Consider the following 18659-nt stretch of genomic DNA (forward strand, 5'->3'; position numbering starts at 1 on the left):
CTGTTATGAACTTAAAATAGCCCTAATAGACTTCACGTTAGTAGATAAACTTTAATTTTTACTTTTTTATCAATATATAGTGTGTCCCGCCGATTAAAATTGTAACGGTTAATTTCGTAACTTATTGAGATTTGAAAGGCACCAAATTTGAGATGGGAAGGACCTATACGTATCCCTATACAGACCAATAACTTCTAAACCTGTGGCTTAAACTGGAGGAGTGTGTATTAAAATTGTTCAGAAGTGTGATGCGATGAAGGTCGTGTGTGGATAAGAACATGAGAACCCTGTCAGGTTCACTGACTCCAGTGAAGTGGAATGCGGAGTTTGATTCCACTTTTATTTTGAAATTCAAGACCGGAAGTGGCTTACTGCAGCTAGATTCCAACTGAAGCCAATGGTCGATTTGCCGGGATACGAAACGGATGGAGAGTGCAGGCGTCGTGTTTACGGTAAATCTGCTATTTTTCATTTGTACACACAACAATGCTGCTAGGATAACGTCATCGTCGCATTCACATTCCTGCAGTTGCAGAATTACGACCGTTAATGTGTATCTGAGAGAAATTATAATCATGTCTCATTGAAATGACTCGTAAGATCTTTGGCTGACTAACAGCCGCGGCTGTTTTGATTTCTAAAACTCATTCTTTGTTATTTAAAAGACAGGTTATATGGGTATGAACTTATCTGTATTTTTAATTAGACGTCGTAAGTTTTTTTAACATTTACAAGATGAACAGTAACCTCACGAGCCCATCCGGGAACAAAAGCTGTCCGTTTGGGGGTCCTATGTGACTATTGTCAATGCAACATTCACCAGCGCTCAGAATGAATGCAGCCAGATTAAATGTGTTTACTTTGCTATCAGGTGCTGTTGGTTTCGCATTTCTCGTTAAATTGAAGGTTTGGCGTATTTCACTGACATGACTGTTGCGAGAAGGGCATTGTTTCTTGATGTTTGAGAAATACACCTGCCATTTGGGATGTTTTATGGTTTATTCGACTCTTTTTTGGGGGGTTATAACATGAAACCGCATGAAAGAGAACCGGCTGAACACACAATATTGACTGGTTTTGTTCAGCATAATGTATGGTACACCATGTCTCTAATGTGAGCTTTTCAGATATCTAGTAATAACCTGTAGACAATGTGATGTAGTCCTTTGTTTGAATTAAACACACATTCTCTCCATTGAACGCTGCATTGTGTCCTTTTTATCCTCTGATTCTCCAGGAAGAACGTGAGAGGTCGTGAAGATGAGTTCTCAGCAGTATCCACGTCCGGGACTCCCATCTGGCCCGGGACAAGGACAAACACCAGGCAGCAAGACTACAGGACTTCCAGGAAGTCAGAAGAACACAGGTTCAGACTCACTGACTATTACAGACTAATATCAAGAACTAGAATTTTACTTTAACACCTCTGTAACGTTGGTGGATGGTTGATAGATCATTAGTAAATGTTTAGTTATATACACTGTTGTTCAAAAGTTTAGGGTAGGTAAGATTAAAAAATATATATTTTTAAAAGAAGACTCATATGTTCACCAAGGTTTACATTATGCATTTTATTAGTCCAAAATAAAGTTAGAAAATTGAAATATTATCTAAATTTATAATTATTCATCCTATGGCAAACCTAAATTTCCCGCAGCCATTACTCCAGCCTTCATGGTCACATGATGCTTCAGAAATCATTCTAATATGCTGATTTGGTGCACAAGAAACTTTTATTATTATTATTATCATTGCCGAAAGCAGGTGTCCTGCTTCGTATTTTTGTAGAATACTGATGAATAGAAAGTTCAAAAGAACAGCATTTATGTAGCATGCCTTAGCTGTCACTTTTGATCGTTTTAATCCATCCTTGCTGAATAAAAGTATTAATAATAAAAAAATAAAACAAGGACCCAAACTTTTGTACGGTGGTGCAGTTGGAAATAGACACCTGGTTGAAACCCCTGCATGTGGATGACAACAAACAGGCTTGAATATACACCATCAGTTGACTTCATGTGGTTTCTTTAAGGAGGACATGAAGACTCGAATCATGCTCCACGTGAGCTGATGTCCAGCGGAGCCACAGTGTTCAGAGATGACAAGCAGGAGACGGTAGTGGTGCGACCCTACCCCCAACCCCAGACTCAGCCCCCGTCCCACGGATCAGCTCAGTCTCTGCCCCCTCCTCTCCCTCAGCACCTCCCCATCCAGCCAGGCACGACTGTCTCTGTGTCAGCACCACCATCCCACCTCCCTCAGGGTCTTTCCTTAGCCTTCACTGAGGGTCCCCTGAAGGTACACCGCTATATTTACAAGTCCCTTCAGTTTACAAAGCTGATCCCTCTTGTCGTCTTCCTGAAAAGGCAGAAGAAAGCAAATGTAAAAAGGGATGTCAATGTTTGCCTACATTTCTCTTCTCTTTCCTCCAGTCTGCTCTGAAGGCGCCCATGCCAAGCCGTGTGATAGCTCCAGCACCTGTGTCAGCACCGGGTCACCTCACTCTCCCCACTAAGGTGTCTGGTCATATCACCGCTGCCATGGAGTCTACACAGGCCTCTGGTATTCCTGTGGCGACCATCAGTGGTCAGCAGGTTAGTAATACTTTTTTTATTTTACTTAATTTATTACGCTTACATATTTTTAATCAAGTGCTTAGTTTTCTGTAATAGTGATTTATCTCACATTACATCAAAATTTGAAATCTTTACTATATTTTTTCACATTGAATATCCAAATTAATTTCAGAAATAAATATGCTGCTAATAATAAATGTGACCCTGGACCACAAAACCAGTCATAAGGGAAAATGTTTTGAAATGGTGAGATTTTTCATTTGAAAGTTGAATAAATTGTCATGATTCTGCCCTCGTGTCCTTGATTTTTCCTAGTCTTGAGGCAGGATCATGACAGACCCGTGTTTTGTGTACAAGCGTATGGCCTTGTCTTTGGGCCATGTGCTTGTGTTGTCTCGTTCCCTTGCCCCGCCCCCCTTGTTATCCTAGTCGTGTCGTGATTGTCCCATCTGTAACACCTGTCGTGTCTTAATTGTTCCCCCTATTTAGATCTCCTAGTGTGCTCTGTCCTGCGTCGGTTCATTGTGTTACTTATGTGTTTCTCAGATGTGTTCTACTTATGTGATCGTGTGTGAGATTGTGCTGTACCCTCTGAAGTCCTTGTATTACCGTGAGTGTTTGTAGTTAGTGTCAAGAGTTTGTTTGTCTTATCAATCCTGCCCTGTTAAGTTGTTTAGTTCCTGCCCTAGCTGTTGTTTTCCCCCTCGTGGGTTTTGTTTTCCCCTTTTTGTATTTAATAAACCCTTTGTGTTGAGAATCCCTGTCTGCACCTGAGTTCCTCCCTTACCAATACCTGACATAAATAAGCTTTCCATTGATGCATGGTTTGTTAGGAAATGACAATATTTGGCACGAGATACAACTATTTGAAAATCTGGAATTTTAGGGTGGCAAAAAAACATATTGAGAAAATTGCCTTTGAAATTGTCCAAATGAAGTTCTTAGCGATCCATAATACTAATCAAAAATTACGTTTTTATATATTTGCAGTAGGAAATTTACACACTATCTTTATGGAACATGATCTTTACTTAATAACCTAATGATTTTTGGCATAAAAGAAAAATCTATAATTTTGGCCCATACAATGTATTTTTTGCTATTGCTACAAATAAACCTGTGCTTCTTATGATGCTTTGTTCATTTATTATATATACATTTACTTTATATTGGATGTTATGTTGGACACTAATTCAGTTTGATTTATCATAACATTTTCTTTGCTGTTTTATTTTGTATTTTATTTATTTATCTATTTAATATTATGGAAAAGTCCAAATTGGAGCCTTTGGGCAAGATGCACAGTGGGAGAAGGCCCAGGGTGTAGAGCTGTAATCGGGCCTTAAAAGTTAGGCCCGACAGGACCCGAGCCCGACAAGTACATTTTGATTGACAGCGTTTTTAAAGCCCGAACCCGTTTACAGCCCGACATTATTCAAATTTGCGCACGCACACAGCTCTTTTGCCTTTTGTCAACAATGAGTAATTTATTCATGTTTTAACATAATTTACTCATAACTAACGTAGACTAGACCACTTGGAAGTTGGAATAAAGAAATAAAATAAGTCCTCTGTGACATCGTAACATATCAGCATTCTAGACATAGGCTCATTTAACCTATACATAGACCAACGCACCAATAAAAACGAGTCATTTAAAAAAAAAATTAATTAAGATAAATTCGTTATTTGGCAATAACGAAATTAAGATAAAGGCTCCGCCGGATATGCTTTATTTAATAAAAGAATAAAGTGAAGTGACATTCAGCCAAGTATGGTGACCCATACTCAGAATTTGTGCTCTGCATTTAACCCATCCGAAATGCACACACACAGAGCAGTGAACACACACACACACACTGTGCGCACACACCCGGAGCAGTGGGCAGCCATTTATGCTGTGGTGCCCGGGGAGCAGTTGGGGGTTCGATGCCTTGCTCAAGGGCACCTAAGTCGTGGTATTGAAGGTGGAGAGACTGTACATGCACTCCCCCCACCCACAAATCCGTCCGGCCCGAGACTAGAACCCACAACCCTTCGATTGGGAGTCCAACCCTCTAACCATTAGGCCACGACTTCCCCTAATAATGCCAACATTAGCGTGAATACTCTGTCAACATTATGCATTTAAGACTCAATGGATAGTTATCATTTGAAAAACCTTTACTCACAGAGATTAGGCTAGGTCTACATGTTTTTGTGGAGGAAAATGATTGAATCCACTGTAGATGTCTTCAGCGCGTTCCTGCGCTCACTGATTTTGCGTCATTATTCACTCATTATTCTCATTATAAGCATGGTCAAAACTTTTCCACACCTCAGAGTTTGCTTTAGTTGCTGGTGCAACCAAAACGTAATCACCAGAGGCAAGCCTCCGTTACACCTGCACAGCATTCACTTTCGCATGTTTCTCGCGCTAATCGAAACACATCACATGACTGCTCGTTTACCTCGCAAACCGGAGCGCAAGCCCGGCCCGAGCCCGCGTAAGATGATAGAAATTAAGCCCGAACCCGTCGGGTTTGGGCAAAGATCTTCAGCTCTACCAGGGTGGCATGTTGTTGCTGGTGTTTTTTTATTTTTTATCTTTTATTTACTATTGATAGTTGTTACTGAGCCCTATCATTATTATTCATCCATAATTATTCAATTAAATGAAAATGACATTTACACAGAATATTAAATCTAGTATGCCCATTTTTCAAAAAATAAATGGTTACAAAAATAATATGATATATATTTTATATATTCTAAAAAAATTGTGAAATGATTCACCCAATGATCTTCTTGCCCCACAGGTATTGGGTCATATCTCCTCATTAGCAGGTCTTGCTGTGATGTTTGGTTTGGTTTTAATTGCTGTTGTTTTTGGCACAATAAGGGTCACACTGGTAACCTGCATCACCTAATGACCAACGTGCAGATCATCCGCAGCGGAGCCCCTGCGCTGCAGATCGGCTCCACTGCTGCCCCTCAGCATCCCTTCCCCTCCCATTTACCCAGAGGCAAGTTACAGATTTCACCCAGGTTTCCATTTCAATCAACTGTCAGGTTGGCCCACTGACTGATTTTGTTCTGTTGTCACAGGAGCGGTTGCTGCGGCTGTGATGTCAAGTTCCAAAGGGACCACGGTGCTGAGACCAGCAGCCTGTCCGAGCTCCGCCACGGGGCAGCCTACAGTCCAGCACATCATCCACCAACCCATTCAGGTTCAGACACATCTAACACATGTTGTCAGTTCTACTTAACACAGATTCTTCCTGATGCATTTCATACATATCTGTTTGTCTTACAGTCTAGGCCCATAGTCACTTCCTCTACGGCAGTGCTGCCTACAGTAGTGGCTCCAGTGACTGCAACCAGACCTCAGTCTCCGGTTATCACTACAGTTGCTGCCCACTCTGGAGACATGCTACATGGGTAAGACAAACCCTAATGAAACATTTTTGGAGGGCTGAAATTATAACGGTTTATTAGAGCTTCTTTGATTGTGCATTTTGACTGTGTCAGTATCTGTTTGGTGGATAAGTTACAACAGTTCAGCATGTCAGTTATATGGAAACTAGTGCTGGGTTGCCAATATCGATTTCTCCGTTTTGATCAGTTTTCATTTTGATGAATCTTTAGTCTGCTATTTTCAGGTGGTACATGAACAAAACTTCACTCTGGTGTTTCAAATTCTGCCAATTTTATGATGAAAGTTAAACAGTAAATGTAATTTATGCTGTTTAATGTGGAAAGACAGAACACACATGAAACAAACATATTTCTCTGTATTTCTAGCAAGAAATAAATATGAATAAACATTAGATTTGTTGAAGGATATATAACAACTTACTGTATCATCATGTAATCGCTTAATCAGTGTTTCAACCATGGAAAGACATCAATAAATCAGCTTGTAAACTTGTTACGTAAACACAAGTTTGCATAAGCCATTTATTGTCTATTGTTTTTTTTTATCAGCTGAAATATTAACCTTAGTGAAGAACTTTATCTGCATTATTACATATGAATTATATTGTTACTTAACTTGATTTCATGACATTCAAACATACATTATGTAATGAATAGAACAGTTTATCAAAACCTCTGTTTAGATGTTTATATAAGTCAAAAAATTAATTGGAGTAGAAAAATCATTATATCGTTAAAAAGTTGATGCAGAAACTGCCTTATGTGCAATGAAAATATTTATGATTCAGTTTTATGTAAGTGCTATTAAATAAACGTTCAGTTTTGGGGTTTCAGTAAAAAAAAAAAAAAAAAATTCTGTGCATTTCTGTATTTGTTGTAGTTGAATTGTAGAACATAATAAACTGTCTGGTTTTGTTTTTCTGGATTGTTCAAGCTCTTGTTCTGTCCAAGCTGGACTATTGCAATGCTCTCTTGGCAGGCCTTCCAGCCAATTCTATCAAACCTTTACAATTAATTCAGAACGCGGCAGCAAGATTCATTTTAAATGAGCCAAAAAGAATACACGTCACACCTCTGTTTATCAATTTGCACTGGCTTCCAATAGCTGCTCGCATAAAATTCAAGGCATTGATGTTTGCCTACAAAACTACCACTGGCTCTGCACCCATTTACATAAATGTATTACTTCAGACTTATGTGCTTTCTAGAAACTTGCATTCTGCAAGTTAACGTCGCTTGATTGTGCCATCCCAAAGAAGCACAAAGTCACTTTTACAGACTTTTAAATTAAATGTTCCCTCCTCAATCCGAGCAGCTCAGTCCTTAGCCATCTTCAAGAATCAGCTTAAAACACATCTCTTCCATCTTTATTTGACCCTCTAACTTTAACACTCACTATTCTAATTCTATTCTTTAAAAAAAAAATCAAACTGCCTTTCTAATATTTTTGTATTCTATTTGTGTGTGTGTGTGTGTGTGTGTGTGTGTATATATATATATATATATATATATAAGACCTCTAACACTAGCTTGCTCTATTCTTTTTCTTTTTATTTCTTATATTTATTTAAAAGCCCCTTGCACCTTGATTATATAAAATATCATTGCTCTTTTTGTTGTTTTTGATTGCTTCCACTGTCTTCATTTGTAAGTTGCTTTGGATAAAAGCGTCTGCTAAATGAATAAATGTAAATGTCTGGTTTTGTTTTTCTGGATTCCAGTCGCTCAGCAATGACGATCCACCCACCCCAAGCCACCTTGAGTATCCAGCGCCCTCCGCCCTCACGGGACACCCCCACACGGATCACCCTGCCCTCCCACCCTGCCATTGCTGCTCAGAAAGCCCTTTCTCACTCCGTTGCACAGGTTGAAATCATTCTGCCGCATCCATTTGGAAATATAAAAAAGCAGGAAGTTATACCTCTCTTTTGCTCTCTCGTAGAAGCCCATTTTCAGCACTGTGACACCTGTTGCTGCTGCTACAGTGGCTCCAATTCAGGCCACCAATACTGCACCATCACCCACTACAACAGGTGGGTGATAAATCTACTCTACACACCGGTGATTCAGAGACATCCATGCAAATTCTAAAGACTGTTATGTTTACAGTATTAAAGACCTGCTGTGTCATCTTAACACATTTTTAAAGGCTCCACCCTACACAGTCAGATATCCAGTAGCAGTATTGTCACTATGACGGTGGCCTCCCACTCCTCTCATGCCACAGCAGTGACCACATCCACCATCCCTGTGGGTAAGTTACCTTTAGATCTGCTCTGGAATTGTTTTTATTTCTAGTAGCACAGACTTATATAGGTATTGTATTTTCATGATGCAGATCATTGCAAAGCAGCTTTATAGAAAATGTTAATTTTCTACATTATATATAGTAGTAGTTTATTAGAGGTGACTATGGCAGAAATGTACAGTAAAAATAGATATGAGATTTTGTACTTATTAGTCAGAATGTCTTTATGATATTCAGTGTAGTCTGATGTAGTATACAAACTGATGACCTTATTTAACTTTAAGAATTTATAGTAACCGTTTGAGCAGATTATTATTTATTGATTTAAACTATGAAATCTTAATGGTGATATTTTCTAAGGGTAGAATCAGAGAGAGTCCAATCATACACAAATCACAAATATTATAGTTTGTTTACTCTTGATTACATAAATCACTGTGCTAAAGTTTGCTGTCACTGTTAAAAGATTAATACTTTTATTCAGCAAGGATTATGCATTGTTATAAAAAACAGAATGGACAATGTTCTTTTGAACTTTCTATTCATCGAAAAGTGCTGGAAAATCCTATTTTACGGTTTCCACAAAAATATTACGCCCCATAACTGTTTTACAACATTTATAATAGTTTCTTAGGCACCGAATCAGCATATTAGAAGGATCATATGACACTGTAAAACTGGAAATAAACTATAAAATATATATCAAAAACTCAATTTTCATATTACTGTATTATTTTTAATAATAACCATTTTGTAATTGGAAAGAGTTTAAACAATATTTTTCATGCTTGTTTAATGAACAATAAACAATTATTGTACATGCAACTGTGGTTTTTTCTTGGTTTGACATATATTGTTAAATCGTTATTTACATAGATTTCTTTCTTTCTCCTTTCAAACAGATAGGAGCTTTACTTGAATGGCAGAAAATAGCTGCCATAACAAACTTAACAGCAGACTGAACAGACTTGCTATAAAATGACTTTAGTTGAGTGCAGGAAACTTTGTGCATGTATTAATTTAACAGTCTAACTAAACTGGGAATGCACCTTTACATAGTTGCAACAGAGCTGTTGTTTTAACGAGCAGATTTTCCAGGAAGATTTTGCTTGTAAAGTAGTCAAATCGTTAACCCAGGGGTGTCCAGTCCTGCTCCTGGAGGGCCGGTGTCCTACAGAGTTTAGCTCCAGCCCCAATTAAACACACACCTGAACCAGCTGCTGATCAAGGTCTGACTAGGCTTACTAGAAACTTTCAGGCAGGTGTGTTGAGGCAAGTTGGAGTTAATATCTGCAGGACACTGGCCCTCCAGGACCGAGTTTAGCCACCCCTGATTTAATCAATGGAATTAACTGTCGATTTTGCCCCGTCTGCTTTAGCTAAAGTGGTCCCGCAGCCCATCACACACACGTCGCCACGTATCCAGTCCGAGTACACTGGAGAAAGGGGCAACCTCATCCCCTTTTCTGGTCACCGCTCTTCTCCCAACCCCATCTCCATGGAGAACCGCACTGACAACAGGTATAAATCCTGTCTATTCAATATGTACATTTAAAACACATTTTAAAATTTGTTTTTGGCAGCAAACTGGCTATTTTCACATCAGGTATAGGATAACCATATGTCTGTTTTCCCTGCTTTTAATGGCTCTCCACAGACAGTCTGTTCCAGTGCAATTTCAGTACTTCCTGCCCACCTACCCATCAGCACCGTACCCGCTGACCCACACATACACCCCCATCACCAGCTCGGTGTCGTCCATACGCCCTTATCCAGGTACCATGGTGCTACATCAGATTTGATAAATGATTTCCTTCCACTGCAAACTTAATTGACATTGGTGGGTACTAATAAATGTTGACTTAAATTATTAACAGTTGTTTGTCATGTGGACACAGTAAGTGCTCAGGCGCCCAATGCAGCCATACCCACTCAAGCCAGTGTAGGAGTCGCGTCTGCTGTTCATCTGAACTCCATGCAGCTGATGACGGTGGACCGCATTACTCAGATCAACACTCAGAACATGCAGCCGGCAGCCATGGCAGCGCAGGGCATCCAACCCACACCCATCGCAGCCCAGGGCCTTCATACGTCTGCCCAGATCAACACCCCGAGCATTCAGCCTGCACCAGTCAACCAACAACAGCCCCCAACAGAGTCTAAAGCTTCAGGTGGGGCGCTTCAGATCAGCTCTGAATCTTAAGATCCACCTTTACTTCACCATGTCTTCATACCGAGCACTCAACCACTGACGTTACAAAAAAAGTGAGTGTGTTTCTGTGTTGTTGTTTTTTCAGTGGTTCTGGCTGATGGTTCCACACTAGTGGCTAACTCTATTAGCAATGCATTCAGCAACAGTCAGCCTGTCACCACTGTGGCCCAGACACACAATCCGAGTGCCAACGCTGGAGCCCCCTCACTTGTGACGTCTCCTCGACCCAGTATTTTGCGCAAGAAACCTGCCAATGAGGGGTGAGCACGAAAAAAAAAAAACCCCACTATTGACAGTATAGTATTGTTCAAGTGGAAATTTCACCATGATACGTTCATGCACCAATTTGTATATTGTATATTTAAATATTTCATGTGTGCGTAGATTAAATTTGCACAGTAGAAAAACAAAAGGGAATACAGATCCCTGTTTCACCCCAAAAACAAAATAATATTTTGGAAATTAAGAGTATCAAAACTATTTTTAGGAGTACTACTTTCTATTTTCCTCCCAAGTATTATAAATTATAATATCTTTTAATTCAAGAAAACATTTTCATTACTGTAATGCAGTAATGAAAATCATCTTCTCCAGAAAAAAATAATTTAAAAATACATTAATGACTACCACCATAATTCTTCCATTACTACATAGAAATTAAAAACAAATAAGTTCTGAATTGTAATATATTTTTTTTAACAAAGTCTGTTGCTAATTGCTAATCAAAACACTGTCACATTGCAAAATATTGATACTAAAAGGTGTTAGGTTTTAGGTGTTTGTTTCTTTACATGAAAAAAAAAAAAATCCTTCTGAATTTCTATAATTCAGAATAAAAATATGACCAACAATTTTAAATATATGTCACCAACACTTCTTGTCATGAGAATCATGTTGTTTTTAAATTAAAGTATTTATTAATGTTTTAAATTAGCTTTTTTTTATTTTGTTAGTTTTCAGTAATTTTTAGTAATTGTGCTTTTGTCATAGAATTTGTTTTTATACGTTTGTAATATTTTTAAATTATATTTTAGTCATTTTAGTACTTCTACACACATTTACATTAGTTAGTTGCCTAATGATTGTGTTTTATTTTATTTCAGCTTTGAAATACTGTAAAAAAAAAAAAAATGTGTTTATAGTTTTCGATTTAGTTTGTTAACATTTACAGCACTGATGAAAATCTACCATAAATAGGTTCTATGAAATTCTAGTATGTTTTAAATTTAGTGGTTTAAAATTCTTTTTGGACAAAAAATAAATTATATAGATGTTCTCAAAATTGTCATTAATCTGTCTCTGTTGATTTATTAAAGGGCTGCTGTTAGGAAGAACCTGATCCCAAGTCAGCTCAGTGAGTCCACAACCCCCAGAATCGATGGACACATCAGAAGTGCATCAGGTTCACCTCGTCCTGCAGGGTAGGAAGTATTCACATTGGTCTTATTGATTTTTGTAGTATTTCTTGCCCTTAAATCTCCACTCAGCATTGTAAACACTAAATCTCCAATCACTCTTTGGCAGAGTGAAGTCTAAACCTGACATCCACATGAGTCTCGCTCCATCAGTAGCCTCAGCAATAGAGACTGTTCCTAGCCAGGGAACTGAACATCAACCTCAACATGTGGGACCACCTCCCTCCCAGCTGGCTTCTCAACCTCTCCCCTCCCTCCTGACGACAGCAGCGCCCCCCTCTCAACCCACGCCTGCTCTTTCAAACATACCTGCTGCCATAGCAGTCACCCCGCAGATCCCCTCCATGGCCAATGTAGTGGCCCCGCCCACTCAGCCAGCTGCCAGCACTAATTCAGCATGTGCCATCAGCTCCACCCTCCCAGAGATTAATATTAAGCAGGAGGCGGAACCTATGGATAGTACAAAACCAGGTGGGGTCCTCATGCAAACAAGATTTTGCACTAATAGTCAACCTATATATCAGCCTGAAAATGAATCCTCTTGTATTTGACATTGAGATTAATTCATTCAACCAGTATTTTACATATGATGTTATACTTCAGAGAAACTCATATCAGGAGGCAGAAGTGTCACTAATAAAGCGGTTTCTTTGCCTCAGTGGCATCAGGGCCAAACAGTGGTGCACACATGTTGGCAGTTGCTGCCGCAGACATTACCACTGGAGCCTCCCCCAGAAAGAAGCCCCGCAAACAACAGCACGTCATCTCCACTGAGGAGAGCGAGATGATGGAGACCAACAGCACAGATGAAGAGAAGTTCCCAACCCAACACCAACACAGCCAACGTACGGAGAAGCGCAAGTCCCCTCCTAAAGAATACATTGGTAAGCTTCATTGCTATGAAGCTGTTTCTTCATGATTTTTAGAAGATTCAGAAAGATCCTTGAACATGTGGCTTTATAATCTGAGAGTTGTCACTTTGTAGGACAATGGTGGTTTCATTATTATTATTTAATTCCTTTATCTTAGAAAGAATTTTTAAAACTATTAGAATCGTTGAATTTTATTTTATTAGGATCAGCACTAATGAAATTCAATAAAAATACTTTTACGATATTTCAAAAATCTTACTTTATAAGTGTAATTTAAATAACTTAAAATTATTATTGAATTAATATTTTTTTCACATTAAAGTAATAAGAATGAGGTATTTGCATTGCAGAACTGCTAGTTGGGGGAAGGTTATTTGAAGGGCTCTGTGATTTCTGCAATGCGGAAAACGTGGAAAGAATTGTGGAATCCAGAAATAAAAATTAAATTTACTGTATAATGTGGAATGTTACGGAATTTGCTAAATATTCGATCTATAAATCTAAAGTAGGTCTGTACACTTGATCAAAATGTGATGCAGTGCATTACGGCTCAGACACGGGAACCAGAGCTGATCACGGCCGCTCTAGTCAACGTTTGTTTTTATACCAGCACGTTTCTGAACCGTCCCAGAAGCGTCTCTCTGAGGTGTTTATACAGCGATCCGTCACGACACTCAAAGACTGTCAAAACATCATTTATTCTTTGAATTTCCTGGCGGGAAATTGCTGTATTTGTTCGGTGAACGTGTACTGAACTGAAAACCCATACCGATTTATTTATTTATTTATTTTTTAACAAACTTTTAAATTGTTTTAAAAATGCATTAAGAACCAGTACAACAAACACTACAATGATACTTCCAAACAAGTCTTTGATTGTTGTCTCTCCTATGTCTGAAAATAACTTCTCTTAAGACTCCTTACCGCTTCTACCTGTGAAAGTCAGCCAACCTTTGTTCTAAATTCAAAAACATTATGAAATGGCGACAGCGACTGTGTCGTAACATAACAGGACAGAGGCCAAACTTAATATCATTGCTTGATTTAGATAAACCAACATAGAGATAAAGATCAGAAACATCTTTGTAAGCTGTCCTGGACATTATTAGCAACTATAGTTGCACTGATGGTGCCAATTGTGGGACTATCTGTACAATTTTGACCTATCACAAGTTATGTAATATGATTTGCCTATATTAAGTGTATCTGTTTGCAGATGAAGAGGGAGTTCGGTATGTTCCTACCCGGGTTCGGCCTCCGATCACTCTACTGCGCCACTACCGCAACCCCTGGAAGGCGGCATACCACCATTTTCAGAGATACAGTGACATCCGTGTCAAGGGTCTGTCTAGGCTCAACACGCAGTATCTTATTTGCATTAATACAGTTATATAGTCTGTCATCATTCATTAATACCAGCTTGTGTTGTCCTATCAGAGGACAAGAAAGGCACCCTGCAGGATGTGGCCAATCAGAAAGGAGTGGTGTGCAGAGCCCAGGGCTGGAAAATTCACCTCTGTGCAGCTCAGCTCATGCAGCTGGTGAGACTTTCTCTTTAATTCATTACCAGACAGTGCTGATGTCAAGCTTATGGCAGAATTGAGTGTGTTTTGTCACCTGTCTGCAGACGAACCTGGAACATGACGTTTACAGTCGTCTGACGACTCTCCAGGAAGGCCTCGTCCCGAAGAAGAAGGCTGGAGCCAATGATGACCTTCACCGTATAAATGAGCTCATTCAGGTTTGAGCTGCGGATCACTTTTACCCACACTTACTTATGGGTTATCATGTGTTTTTTTTTTATTCATTGGTTACAATCAGTGTTTTTATTTGATTACCTTGCACCATTGCAGTGCTCTCTTAAATTAATGTTTAACACCCCAATAAATGATTGATTTCAGTTCTTGAATAATAATGTTCTAGTGTAAAAACCCTGTTAAATGTAATCTTTAACAGGATCTCAGAAAAAATATAAATGTTTTCATGCTAAAAATTATAATGGCGGAATGCCTATATTCATTTGTATTATCTGTGCATCTTTACTATAATAAAACAATAGGTACACAACTTATGTTAATTGATCTTAATCATAAAACTGTTTCACCAAATAGGGCAACATGCAGCGCTGCAAGCTGGTGATGGACCAGATTTCAGAAGCCCGTGACTCTATGTTGAAGGTGCTGGATCACAAAGAGCGTGTGATGAAGCTGCTCAACAAGAACAGCAGCACGAAGAAGCTCAATAAGCTGAAGCGTAAGGACAGAGCATGAGACAAACTGACCAGATATGGGACAGAATTCAGCACGACCACAGACCCTCCTGCACCTCGACCCCTAGCATGCAGGCACACTGTCCTGCCTCACCCTATCTCTACCAGAAGACAGTCCGCATCTGTTGGCAAGATGTCTTCATCTGGCATACCCTTCCTTTCCCAGAATCTGTAGGGAACAGCAATGTTAAATTAACCACAACATGCATCCTAACCTGTATCTTCACTGAAATATGTCTAAATGTCTTAATTCAGTCACAAAGAGGTAACAAAGAGAGTAGTTGTTTATTCCAAGTTATACGTAATCATCCATGGATGAACCACAGATATACCACAGATATCTGTAAATATGATATTATTCACCACTTTTTCATTTGGGTGCCTTGAATGATGACCTGGTTATGACAGTCTGTACTGTACCAAACACCAAATGGCAGTGTTCTTCATACTGAAAGGTTTCCATTTTGTATTATAGCGTTCAAAACAATAAGAATTGAGAAATCATGACAAAACCATCCTCTCTGTTCTAGGTGATCAAAGACCGAAGTATTTTACCACACGTGCATTGTGGGGAAACGTTCAAGGTGCTTTGGTGAAATGGAGTATTGTGCCTTTCTGTGTGCCTCATAGGATGGGTTCCGTGAAGGTTTTATGGAGTCTAAATGTCTGCATCATTTTACATTCTCACGTCAATGCCTGTTGATTAGTGAGGAATGATTTATGTGTCATCAGTCTTGCAAGCACTGCTCCAGCTCCAGCTTTCTGGATTGGCTCTTTATTTGGGGGGGTTAGTTCAAGCATTAAAAGTGTTAAAATCATGTTCTGATATGACACTCCAATCACAGTTTAGAGGAGGATTTGATTGTGTGTGCACAGTTGTGTATCTAAGTTAAACCGAAGTATGTAAAAAAAAAAACCCTATTTCATTTTACTTTCTTCATAAATGAACAATATTATGTTTCTTTTTCCAGTTAAGTTGCTTGAAGCAGTGTAATTTGTGGCAAAGTTAAAGCCTTGTATATTGTTTGATTACTCAGTTTCATTTTGATGACATTTCATGTTGCACTCTGCTGCTGAAGTAAAGACACTTTGTACATGAATCTGTGGATGTTTTTTATATTTTTTACAAAGTCTAATTTACTGTTCAACATTATTTAAATTTAAGTTATTTTCATATAGAATCAGCATACTTAATATATTAATTGTTGGCGCTGATAGCTTTGTGGGCAGCATGACAACATACAGTTCCTGTCATTTTTTAATCTGTCCTATAAAGGCAAAAATGACCAGAATAAATACATTTTAAAAAGAAGATATTAATTTCAAGGGGTCATGAACTGAGAAATCCCCTTCATCTTTTACACTCAAGTCATTGTATTATATAAAAAAAAACATTCTGTAAGGTTCCACAACTCAAAAGTTTTCTCGTTAGTATTCACAGTCTGTGAAATGACAGCTTGTGGAATGTACCACTCTATGATGTAATAATGTGAATAAACTCGGCCTCCGCAGAGGAAGATCAACAGCTGCTTCTACAGAGCTGCCTGTTTGGCCCCGCCCACCGATTTACACATAACGAGATGGTCCAATGCAGGATTATGCAGAAATCAAACGATAAAGATGACTCTTTATCTTTGCACTTCCTTTTTTTCTGATCCCAATATTAGGAAAGAGTGAATAAACTTTATTTTTAATGAAGTTCCATACTGCTACAGTAAGAACTTGAGCCTTTGTTCACTTAATTTTACAGCAGATTAATTTACAAACAAGACAGTTGGACGTGGAATTTAAACTAGATTTAAACTAAAGTCAATCCTGCTCCGACTTTATTGGTTCCGACAGTAATTTTGCACCACACAAATGTGAGTAACATTAACTGTTTTTATTACGTGATCACTATTCTTTGTCTAATATCGATCGTGTTATATATACTTAGCATTTATATGTTTTTAACCTAAATCACAGCAGTGTCCATCTACAACTTGTCTGTCAAACACACTTTTCATGCCAATCACAGCAGTGGGCGTTTACGTCCGTATCTACAATCCGCCTCACCTAACCAAACACAGCGTTCTGACAGGACAGAACATAATTTATTACTTCTAAATTATGATGTTTTTAATGTAAGAATCTTGATAACTTTATAAGGGGACATCAGAGAACAGTACAAAATAAACATAAAAATAAAAAACTGTATATTTATGTAAATTATATATTTATTAATTCATTTATGTATATTTATCATATATGACAGATAACCTATTTGAAATTATAATGTCATGATATTACTGTGTATAATATATATTTTAAATAAATGCAGTCTCTGTGAGCATAAGATACTTTTATAAACATTACAAAAACTTTTAATGACAGTAGCTGGGTTGAGCAATGAAGTTTAATGTGGTTACTTTGGAAATCATTTGGTTTATGATTTACTGAATGGCCAAAATATTAAAGGAACTAGGGGGAAATAAAAACCGCAAAATTGCGAAATATTATTGCAATTTAAAATGCCATCAAACTTTCTTTCTATTTGAATATATTTTATATGATGGCAAAGCTGAATTTTCAGCAGCCATTGCTTCAGTCTGATTTGCCGCCCAAGAAACACGTTTTCCTATATAAAAAATAAAAAAACTGTCCTGAAAAACTTAAAATAGCATGCTGTTTATTGTGTTTTCCCTCTGTGACAATCCAGACACATTTGATTTACATTACGAAGCTACAGTCCAAATCGAGATCCTTGTTTTGTTGTCTTAGGGGCTGGAATAGAATGTGTTTAGATAAGTAATGGTTATCAGTTTATAGGGTGTGACTATCATTTGGAGTTTCTAAGCACTTAAATAATTGATCCCTCCTTTCTTGAGTCGTTTATGGTTCTAGAGCTATCCAGCTGGTTTGGTTTCTGTCTTATCACCATAGAGACTAATAACACTTTACATCCTTATTCCTCAACATAATCATTAATTGTGCTTATCTAAGTGGCAGCTGCAGTACTGAAGTTTTCTTTTCTTGATCCCTTAATGTTTTTCAAGGGCTAAAATAAGCCTGAATATACCATCAACCTTGGTTTTGACCTTAACTGTGTACTTTGAAACCTGCTGACTGCCTCTGTATTCGTTATATCATATTTATCTGTATGATATTTTCATAATCGGTGTGTGCAACATCATCTTCTTATTAAAAACCACTGCTTATATATGACGCCCAAGTAATTCTAGTATCTGTGCAGTGAGTCTGAATGAATGTTTCCTCTAGAATCGCAGTTTTACTGCTTAACAGCCGCTCTGACTCAAATAATAAAGATGTCCTCTGGTACCTTCTTCCTTGTGCGTGAAAAGTCCAAAAGGCACATGTTGTGAATAGTTAATGGGTGATTTTTTTGATAAGATTCGCAGCATTTCCGATTTCACGTGTAAATGTCCCAAGCCACTAAAAGCTTGTGATTTTCAAGTCATTGTCTAATTTATGATTTGTTTCTGACTTTGTTGCAGTTGTGCTCATTGAAGCCTCACAAAGTCAAGCTTTCGGACCTCTAATGACGTCTCTTCAGTGGTTGATGGTGATAATCAGCCCATGGGAGAGCAAAGTCTAGAGGCCATAAAGAATGAATTGTAGGGGCACCTCCTTGTTGCTGTCACACAAGCGAA

General features: G+C 38.3%; 1 protein-coding gene across 2 annotated transcripts; it reads left to right on the forward strand.

The window, feature by feature from the left end:
* Positions 1 to 335: 335 nt before the first annotated feature.
* On the forward strand, positions 336 to 16109 carry LOC113045820 (histone deacetylase complex subunit SAP130-like). Of its 2 annotated transcripts, none has more exons than XM_026206498.1 (21): positions 336 to 452; positions 1238 to 1366; positions 2033 to 2298; positions 2433 to 2594; positions 5458 to 5581; positions 5664 to 5785; positions 5872 to 5996; positions 7715 to 7859; positions 7936 to 8026; positions 8143 to 8247; positions 9621 to 9762; positions 9899 to 10017; positions 10119 to 10412; positions 10539 to 10713; positions 11770 to 11874; positions 11978 to 12339; positions 12528 to 12752; positions 13957 to 14082; positions 14178 to 14281; positions 14368 to 14481; positions 14852 to 16109. In XM_026206498.1, the coding sequence occupies exons 2-21, from the start codon at positions 1261 to 1263 to the stop codon at positions 15008 to 15010; spliced, it is 3171 nt and encodes a 1056-aa protein (XP_026062283.1). In that variant the 5' UTR covers positions 336 to 452; positions 1238 to 1260; the 3' UTR covers positions 15011 to 16109. The 2 variants fall into 2 exon arrangements, with proteins under 2 accessions (XP_026062283.1, XP_026062284.1); XM_026206499.1 differs by having other exon boundaries at positions 10140 to 10412; positions 14852 to 15010.
* The last annotated feature ends 2550 nt before the right edge of the window (positions 16110 to 18659 follow it).

Source organism: Carassius auratus, chromosome 27 (assembly GCF_003368295.1).
Source record: "Carassius auratus strain Wakin chromosome 27, ASM336829v1, whole genome shotgun sequence".
Taxonomy (NCBI): domain Eukaryota; kingdom Metazoa; phylum Chordata; class Actinopteri; order Cypriniformes; family Cyprinidae; genus Carassius; species Carassius auratus.

What these genes read in the sequence shown, in the direction of transcription:
- LOC113045820 (XM_026206498.1), top strand. Translation starts at nt 1,261, where the DNA reads ATGAGTTCTCAGCAGTATCCACGTCCGGGACTCCCATCTGGCCCGGGA. An exon ending in GGTTCACCTCGTCCTGCAGG is followed by an intron (nt 11,875 to 11,977) that starts GTAGGAAGTATT and finishes ACTCTTTGGCAG; the next exon opens with AGTGAAGTCTAAACCTGACA. An exon ending in GTATAAATGAGCTCATTCAG is followed by an intron (nt 14,482 to 14,851) that starts GTTTGAGCTGCG and finishes TTCACCAAATAG; the next exon opens with GGCAACATGCAGCGCTGCAA.